The sequence below is a fragment of the Leptidea sinapis genome, chromosome 22 (genome assembly GCF_905404315.1).
Source record: "Leptidea sinapis chromosome 22, ilLepSina1.1, whole genome shotgun sequence".
NCBI classification, from domain to species: Eukaryota; Metazoa; Arthropoda; class Insecta; order Lepidoptera; family Pieridae; genus Leptidea; species Leptidea sinapis.
The window spans coordinates 2,941,536-2,951,077 of NC_066286.1; the positions used below are offsets into that span (position 1 = coordinate 2,941,536).

The 9,542-nt window shown below is 39.0% G+C and overlaps 2 protein-coding genes across 2 annotated transcripts; one reads left to right on the forward strand and one right to left on the reverse strand.

The window, feature by feature from the left end:
• The first annotated feature begins 3,060 nt into the window (after positions 1-3,060).
• On the forward strand, positions 3,061-4,842 carry LOC126971014 (peroxisome biogenesis factor 10). The gene has a single exon (XM_050817185.1). It carries the CDS (start codon positions 3,272-3,274, stop codon positions 4,088-4,090), a length of 819 nt encoding a protein of 272 aa, XP_050673142.1. The 5' UTR covers positions 3,061-3,271; the 3' UTR covers positions 4,091-4,842.
• Positions 4,330-6,416, reverse strand: LOC126971023 (peptidyl-prolyl cis-trans isomerase Fkbp12-like). The gene is made up of 3 exons (XM_050817193.1): positions 6,223-6,416; positions 5,972-6,132; positions 4,330-5,443 (listed from the first exon to the last, which is right to left on the reverse strand). Exons 1-3 carry the CDS (start codon positions 6,257-6,259, stop codon positions 5,315-5,317), a joined length of 327 nt encoding a protein of 108 aa, XP_050673150.1. The 5' UTR covers positions 6,260-6,416; the 3' UTR covers positions 4,330-5,314.
• Between the last annotated feature and the right edge of the window lie 3,126 nt (positions 6,417-9,542).

Below are 9,542 nucleotides of genomic sequence, written 5' to 3' on the forward strand. Positions count from 1 at the left end.
AACGATCGTAGTGTAGGTACAGCAAATATGATCTCATTTCTGTCTAAGTTTCATATTTTGTATTTTTTCTTCATTATAGATAAGTTACTATTTCACCGGAGAGTCTCATCAAACTTGGATCAGTCATCCCGGAGATTACCCGAAATAAACAAACAGACAGCCAAAATTATTGTTTTTTTTTTTAATGGAGGACAAACGAACGTACGCGTCACCTGTTGTTAAGTGATCACCGCCGCCCACAATCTCTTGCAACACCAGAGGAATCACATGAGCGTTGCCGGCCTCTAAGGAAGGTGTACGCGCTGTTTTTGAAGGTACCCATGTCGTATCGTCCCTGAAACACCGTACAAGGAAGCTCATTCCACAGCTTTGTAGTACGTGGAAGATTTCATGATATTTTGCGTACTCATATCACTACTAAAAAAAATCTTAAGAAGATTACTTATAATCGAAAAGCTCTTCACAACGTCTCATAAATTAAAAGCTTTGCTGCAAAAGAACTGAGGATTAAAACGCAAATTTGCATCACTAGAAAGTATTATAAGAGATGAGAAATCCAAAAAAATTAAAAATTTAGTTAATAAAAATTGCCGACCCTATAAAGCGTTAAAAAACGTTAAAACGTTATTATGTATTCGAAAACAATTTTTTGTTTTCATTCATTTGTTTCAATTCAGTTTTAGCTTGCGGCGAGCAGGCGGAATTCTCTCTCTTGGCACTAATCTTTCTTCAATTTTTTTTTCTATGGGTGTTGTCAAATGTTTTGAGGTTTGGTTACATTAATTTGATTTTCAAGAGAATCGTGCGTTACCTTTTTATGGGAGTGGTGCCAGGGGGCAGAGGACATCTACCTTCCTCCCCCCTCCGTCTGCGCACGATACTAAATTTTTACTTGTTTTATATTTTTCATATTCATAAGTGTCATTAGTGTTGTCAAGTGGCATTATAATGCTATATTAGTGAGGAGATCATTAATGCCAAGACGCTTCTGTACGAGGTTTTGATGAAAACAAAAATGAGAAGTCTTCAGGACATTATAAATTTCCTGAAGGTGACTGATCCTGACGAGGTACCGACTTTCGTGGCAAGGAATTTGAACAAGTTACCGCCCGTCACCTTCGAATATGTCGACGTCACCAGGTTGCTGAAAGACATCACAAACCACAAGGAAGGCCTTTCAGAATTAGTGTTGAAATTAGAGGCATCTCAGAACACCATCAGGGACCTGCACGCTGAAGTTGCGACTTTGCACAACAATACTGTTGTAAGTAGGTCAATAGAGGCCAATAACATCAACAACGACGTGGGGCTTGCATTGCTTCGCTAGCGAGTTTTGAATCAGTGAAATTTGACTCGACACCGGCCGCTGTGCCCGCACGTGTAAGCGGTAATGTACTTGCCGCCCGTCCCTCACCTCCTCCCCTCTCGGAGGTGTCGCCTGCTATCGTCACGTCAACACCTCAACGTGACTATGCTGCTGCCATCCACCAGCAATCCAGAAAGCGGACAGTGCTCAGGACAGAAAGTGGAAGCGGGCACGCCCGCAACGAACCCGCTTGTAGAACTTTGTCGAAGGGTCTGACTTCTGACGGTCTTCATTAAGGATTAGGATTAAGGAGGCCTCCGAGTCATAACCAATGTGACACAGCACCGATAGGACAGAACCAGCTCCTGCGTCCCGTAATCCCAGCGACGTATATCTACGTCTCTCGTTTTCACCACACCACCAAGGCCTCCGACATTGTTCAGTACTTGGTGGAGAAGACAAGGTTCCGGTTGGGGGTCGAAAAGTTGATGACGCGTCACGCAGTAGACTTCAACTCTTTTGTTGTTCGCGTCCCGACAGAACATATATCGACCTTCCTGGACGTGCAGCTGTGGCCGAAGCGGGTCGTGTTCCGCAAGTATCGCGGACGTCGCCGACCGCCCGCGCCGGAAGCTATCGAACCCGCGCCTCACATCACCGCGAAAATGTGACGTAGATTTAAGTTATATATCATATGTATGTTAGACTATAAGGTATTTATTTTAAGGGCCTTGTAGCCTGAAATAAAGGAATTATTATTATTATTATATTATTATTATTATCTTATCTTATAATATATAAAATTCTCGTGTCACAATATACCTTTCTCCTCCGAAACGGCTTTACTGATTTTTACCAAATTTTATATGCATATTCAGTTGGTCTGAGAATCGGCTACTATCTTTTTTTCATCCCCCTAAATGTCCACACCTAATTTTTTTTTTGACATAATTTTTTGTTTTATGATAAGTACATCATTAAAAAATACATTCAACGCTAAATTTTCAACCCTCTACGGTCAACCCCTATTTTCGTATCGCGATTTTTATATTATTATGTTCCATCCACAAACCCCTATAGGGTTGCAAGATGGCAATGTATCAATACTTACAATAATAATAGTAGTACGATAAATTTGGTAGGTCTGAGGATCGGTTGCATCTACTTTTTACACCCCAAAATTTTTTTATTACTTTATATGGCAATACAACGTTTGCTGGGTCAGCTAGTATTATACTTAATATGAATAATAATGATACTGTAGTGTCGTATTGTTTGTGATGACATGTAGAACGTAGACGTGGTCTCGCACTATGGGCGTTATGAGAAGTTCAAGGTCGCTCAGAGGGCAATGGAGAGGGCTACGGTCCGAGTATCTCTTCCAGATCAAATTAGAAATGAGGAGATCCGAGAACTGACATAGTTCAGATGATTGCGAAACTAAAGTGGCAGTGGGCAAGGCACATAGCTCGAAGGGCAGATGGTTCTTGGGGCAATAAAGTCCTTTAGTGGCGAACATGTACCGAAAGACGCAGTGTTGGTAGGCCCCCACAAGATGAACCGATGACCTGGTCAAGACCGCTGGAACAGGTTGGATGAGGGCAGAACCAATGGTATCTTTGGAGGAAACCTTTGTCCAGCAGTGGACGTCTTCCGGCTGAAATGACCATTAAGAAGTAAAATAAAAATACTACCTCCACGGCGGATTAAATCTGTCAAATTTAACTTGACAATTCTTATCACAATGACAATTACTGTCAAGTAACAATATTTTACATTTTAATGTTAAAATAATAGTAATAAAAATTTATATGAAAATAAATAATAAGTATGGATAATAGAAGTCACAACTTAACATTTGATTTGAATGGAGTAACTTTTTACCGTGGAAAATATATTTAACGGTTATTTGTATATTTAAATATAGTTAATATATCCTTGATTAAAGATTATTATTCAGATAAGATGGCATTACCTAGAGCGCAGCCTGCAGAAATATTACGAGCTTGGCAAAAGGACGACCTGTATGAACAGAAACTAGCTGGATCGTTAGCAAAATTTGTATCGCCACAGTATGTTTCCAAAACAGTACCAGTGTCGTCTTTGCTGTACAAATCATTGACAACATTACAGGATCTTCAAACTTTGGGTGAAGAGTATTCTGGTATAGTTCAAGTTGATGACACATTCCATAGACTGCCATCGTTTTTTAGTCGTCTATTAAGTATAATTCTATCCACATTTGGTGAAGATATAACTAAGAGACTATTGAAAAATGCTGAAGATAAAGTTGTAAGAAGTGCTACACTAAAACCAGAGGCACAGAATTTTTTTTTAATAATGCTCAAGGCAATGGGTAATATTACATCTAAAATCACAAGTATCCATAGAGCTCTATCTTACATCAGTGGAGGTCCAATACAAATTGGAAAAACCCTAATGGGAATTGACTATGTGCATGTTAGGCCTGCTGTGGCTTATCATGCTCATTTGAGATTATTGGGCTTTGTAACACTTGTCCATGCATTTTTGAGCTGTGGCCATAGTATTTATCAAGCTAAAAAACATTTTGAACAAATGTCTGATTTTCCTAATGAAGTGGATAGCAGTAAATCATGTGTTGCTTGTTTAGAAGAGATAGTTAATCCCTGTGTGTTACAATGTGGTCATTTTTTCTGTATGCAGTGCTGCTATGGGCCATTAGAAATCTGTGCTCTTTGTCGGACACCATTTACAAAGAACACTGTTGTACCACTTATGAATTTTGCACCCGGTGTACATTAGTGTAATTTAAGACATATCTTTAAGTCTTGGGAAATGGATTAATGAAAGTTTTGTTGTGTACTAGGTGGTATTTTAACCTCGCAAAACTGTGCACCTTGCATTATAGTATGTAAACTTTTATCAGAAGAATATCTGTAAAGTGTACTATTACGTGTCACATAGTGTGAAATTTTTGGTGTTAGAAGTATTATTTTTTGAAATTATTTATTTACAGAATGACATTGAATAGAAAAACAAACTATTCATAATCATTTTTATTAAACATATTACGGTAAAAATAATTAACAATAAAGAAAATACCAAAGTAAATCATAGTAATTAAGAGATTCAATATATTTGTACAAAATAACAGGTAAAGAAGATTTTTATTCTGTAAAGTACCATTTTTAAGGTATAGACACTTTTTATTTTTTGAAAAAACAAAACCATTTTAACTCTTTAATAAATGTTATGTGTATTCTTTTATTTTACTTTTTACAATAAACTGCCAAGTAGCACTCTTCATGGTGGCCTATAACTTAAAGTAAATTATGTTAATTATTAAGCATATGTATTAATATTGTAATATATAACATTAAATAAGCAAAAATTCGCTCACAACACAAATATATTAGTCTACCTTTTACCTTAGTGTACAAAAATTTTCTGTGTGATCAAAAATTACAGATCACAATTTGAATGGTATAATGTTGTCTACAAAATGCTGCAACATTTTAAGAAACAATACTGGAATTACAGATATGTTAACATAATATTAGTTTTATTTAATTCTCTTTCTTATTAGTATTTATTATACTCTGATGAAATTCTAAGATGCATTATGTTTAGTGGGGATTCGCTGTGTCATTGCCAGGTCTATCATCTGGCAGAGCAAGCACTTCTGAACATTGCCCAAGGGTTAAAATCTGTTGTAGGTTTAAGGGGTCTGCATTTCCCACCTGCACTCAGCTTCACTCGTCAAGCCAAGTTCGGTATGTCCCTGTTTTTGAAATGCAATTACTGCAGATCTCAACACATAAACATTTGTGCAACTTCATTACCTCTTATTATTTTCTATCCTGATTAAATTATTGTAGTTACTAGTTTCTTGCTATTTGATCATACAATTATTGTAGCAACAGATTGCAAACAAAACAAGCTTTATGTATAACAATAAATACAATACTGTGTCGAACTGAAGTACTGTGAGGACATTAACAATATTTTAAAGGTTGTTAGAGGCACTTATTCAACTTGCAAAAGTTCTACATCAAAAATCAATGTTGCATTTGGTGGAATGACACCGGGATGGCCTCGTGATCCATATGCCAGCTCAGGTGGGCATATAAGTCTTGATCTCTCACCCACAGACATCTAGAATAATTACAATATGAATTTATAATTTCTATGTTTAAAAAGAGAAATTGTATGGATGTTTAGACATGGGCATCAGAATTATTCCTAAAGATAATATTATGTAAATTTATATTAATTTAATCTTTAGGAAAAATAAATGTAAGTATACTAAAACTGGCATGTAATATTTTATTCATACCTGCCATTACCCATAAAAATTATTGTACCCAAAATATTTTGATACAATAATAAAAATAAAAAAATTGATGCATAAAATTGACACAAGAATGTAAAACAGATAAGCAATTTCTGTTGCCAACACTAGCTTAAGTAAACCAAAGCAAATTTTATACACAGATCAGTCAGAAATTTTACCTCATAATTTTTTATAGACCCACTTTTTAAGTATTGGAATAGTTGCCATATTGTTTTTAGTATCAGGCTCCACATAATCTAGGTAGGTACATATTCCATGATGGATGGCATGTTATATGATAATTAACAATAAGAAAAATTATTATTTAAAGAATTTAACATCTTTCTTACTGTTGCAATTCCTTGATCCCAACCCTTGATTACGTCGCCTTTTCCCAAAGTAAATTTAAAAGGTTGACCACGATCTCTGGATGAGTCGAACTTTTTCCCATTTTCTAGTGTTCCTGTGTAATGAACTACAACAGTTTGTCCAGGTTTGGGGTAGATATTGCCTAAAAAGCATAAAAACATATTAATTTAGATACGGCGAAAAAATCCAAAACAATTGTAACTATCAAATCAGCATTAAACTTTACACATACAGTCACCGGGAGAAATAGTTTCTACTTTAACACTCATTATAAATCCAATATCAGTTTACTCCAGTTTGTTTGTTCAATTTATTTTTGTTTTTTCAAAATGGAAATTGAAATCTTGTTTTGCTTGATGTCGATTTTACATTTTTTTATTGATTTGGTCTTTAGCGACGAGGCCATCAGCACAAACCTAAAATACATAAACAGATAACAGTCCGTTCCTATGGGAACTACTTCCCAACGCGTACCTGGCACCTTGAAGGCTTGAATATTGTTTTTAGTTTTATTTGCTGCTCTATTGCCGCAGCTTACAGACGTATGCTTACGAGTTTAGTTATCACCTACGCAAGATAATGGCGGCCGGCGGCTTGGTTTACCGGGTCATCTCCCTCCTTCAAATAAGTGCACGAACACTACGAGTTGACACATGGCATGGCCATCATCCATGTGTCAACTCGTGAACGAGTGCTGTGGCATCACAAATCACAATGCCTGGTCAGCCCGTTATCCTTAAATCCTTCTATTTTTTGATGTGCTTACTAATTATGACAGAAAGATTATAACGATACAATTTTTTATATTATTCAAGAAATTCATAAAAAAAATCTAGTCTCCAATCAGATAAACATTAAAATGGACTTAACAAACTAAAATATGAGTGGTAGCATTATAACCAGTAACCCAACCCATAGTGTCGCTATGTTTCGCATAGGTTAGTGTCAAGGGCCAGAGCTATCATTTTTTACTTTGTCATTTTGGTAGTTGTAGAGGTCTTCAGTTGTGATTTTTTTATCAGCTAAAAGGATATTTCTGTTCTTTTTAGCTGCTTATCAGGATGGCAAGGGTTTGATCAAGCCACACTCTTTAACCGTAGGAATTGATTTAGGTGCGCATCTATGCGTGTGTCTTCAGGTCCGATAGTGGCAACGCAGAAATGGATCATCTCATGGGCTGCGTTCAAGCGGCAATTGACGACATGCTTGCACAGATCTCCTCCACTGAAGTAGTCGTAGTCTTGGGTGATTTCAACGGGCACTATGCCGAATGGCTTGCGTCACGTACCACAGAACTACGCAGGGCGATCTGTGCATAATTTTGCATTGGCAAATGGTCTATCCCAATGGATTGAGTCACCAACGCAGCTCCCGGATGTGGACAGCCACATGCCGTCCTTATCTTCTGATGACTACACACCCCGATACTTACTAGGTCTCTATCGACGCCCCTTTCGGAACGTCTGACCATTGCCTAGTTAGGAGTGTAGTGCCTATCCAACGCCTACGTTGCAGGCCACCGGTGACCCACCGCGTTTGGCACTGCAAGTCAGCTGATTGGGTTAGGATGCGTTCCTTTTTTGCATCCTACCCTTGGGGCAAGGTTTCTTTCCCTTCGCTCACCTTGATGATTCCTATGCCTGCGCCGTTGCAGTAGCCGATGTGATACTACAGGGTATGGATATTTTTATACCAAGCTCTGTAGTACCGATCGGTGGCAGATCACAGCCCTGGTTCGATGCGTCAGTTAAAGCAGCATCTCACTGCAAAAAACAGGCGTATCGAACCTGGGTTTCGGCGCTGCGCTCAAAGGATCTAAACTGCAAAGTTCTAAAGAGGAAATATAACCATGCCTACAGATTCTTTAAGCGGCAGATTTTTATTCTTTCGTCGACTATTGATGACAACGGAAAAACACCACCGAACATGCTGCGGTGTCAGAGCTCTATGCCTAAAGTACAGTTCAGACAGAGAACTGTTCGGCGAGCTCAGTTTTCGTTGGACGTCAGGAAGTCGAGCAGCCCGGATGGTATTTCTCCAATCGTGCTTAGAACATATGCCCCTGAGTTGAAACCGGTGCTAACGCGTTTATTCTGGCACTCTTATTTAAAAGACGTAGTCCCTGACTCATGAAAGTCAGCCCATGTTCATCCGATCCAAAAAAAGGAGACAGTTCGGATCCAGCAAACTACAGGCCTATTGCTATTACCTCCCTGCTCTCCAAAATTATGGAGAGCACAATTAACTGCCAGGTCTTCGTATATCTAGAAGGTCACCAGTTGATCAAAGACCGACAGTACGGCTTTCGCCATGATCGGTTTTTGCAGGCGGTTTCTGGTATACCTAACACATAGATGGACGGCGGCTATCGAAAGTAAGGGGGAAGGCCTAGCAGTTAGGTTTGATATGGTGAAGGCCTTTAATCGTGTATGGCACAAGACGCTCCCATCATTTGGGCTTCCCGAGAGCTTCTTCACTGGGCGAGCATACAAGTCCTTGTCGACGGTTATTGCTCTAACCCGAAGCCCTTGAACGCTGGAGTGCCTGAAGGTTGTGTGCTATCTCCCACGCTGTTTCTTCTGCATATCAAAGATATGTTGCATGTCTCCAACATACATTGCTATGCAGTCGACAGCACTAGTGATGCCGGTCTCTCTCCGGTATACACGGGCCATGCAAGTCTCTCTTGGGAAATCGTCGACCAGTGCCGGGAGAAAATTTTGTCTTCTATCCAGTTCTCTTTTGAGAAAGTCGCGGAATGGGGTGAATTGAACCTTGTCCAATTTAACCCCCACAAGACGACTCAAGTTTGTGCGTTTACCACTAAAACACCCCATTTGTCGTATCACCGCTCTTCGACAACACTTCCCTTACAGCCTCGCCTAGTATCGGAATACTGGGTATCGAAATCTCGAGCGATTGCCAATTCCGTGGCCATCTGGAGGGCAAAGCCAAATTGGCTTCGAAGAAGATGGGCGTCATAAATAGAGCACGGCAATAGTTCAAGCCGGCACATTCTAGCACTCTACAAAGCGTAGGTCGGGCTACACATGGAGTATTGCTGTCAACACTGGTGTGTCGCACACCAGTATCAGCTCGATCCAATCGACTGCGTGCAACGCATAGCAGCTCAGGACCCAGTGCTCTGTGAACGGCTGGATAGGCACTTGGCGTTGCGTAGAGACGTCACTTCATTGTATGTCTTCTATCGCATTTATCACGGGGAGTGTTCAGAAGAGCTGTTTCACCTGATTCCTGCCACCAAATTCCACCTTCGCTAGGACATCATACTCACCATCGGTATCGATTGTACGATATTAGATTACATGACTGATATCTACTTTTATATGAAAATGTCTTCAATATGGTCAACGGCTCCTTCCGCACTGTACAAGGCAATCATTGCAATTCTGTTTTCTTTAACACCCCATTTCAATGCAATTTAAAAAATTGAGAAATGGCGGGAATTGTCCAAATTTTTAACATAATAAACGCGTTCCAAATTTGAATAATAAAAAAAAATTTAAGTGGTAACAATATTTATGGCCATAA

What these genes read in the sequence shown, in the direction of transcription:
- LOC126971014 (XM_050817185.1), top strand. Translation starts at nt 3,272, where the DNA reads ATGGCATTACCTAGAGCGCAGCCTGCAGAAATATTACGAGCTTGGCAA.
- LOC126971023 (XM_050817193.1), bottom strand. Translation starts at nt 6,259, where the DNA reads ATGAGTGTTAAAGTAGAAACTATTTCTCCCGGTGACT. An exon ending in AACTATTTCTCCCGGTGACT is followed by an intron (nt 6,133 to 6,222) that starts GTATGTGTAAAG and finishes TATGCTTTTTAG; the next exon opens with GCAATATCTACCCCAAACCT. An exon ending in GGGATCAAGGAATTGCAACA is followed by an intron (nt 5,444 to 5,971) that starts GTAAGAAAGATG and finishes TAATTATTCTAG; the next exon opens with ATGTCTGTGGGTGAGAGATC.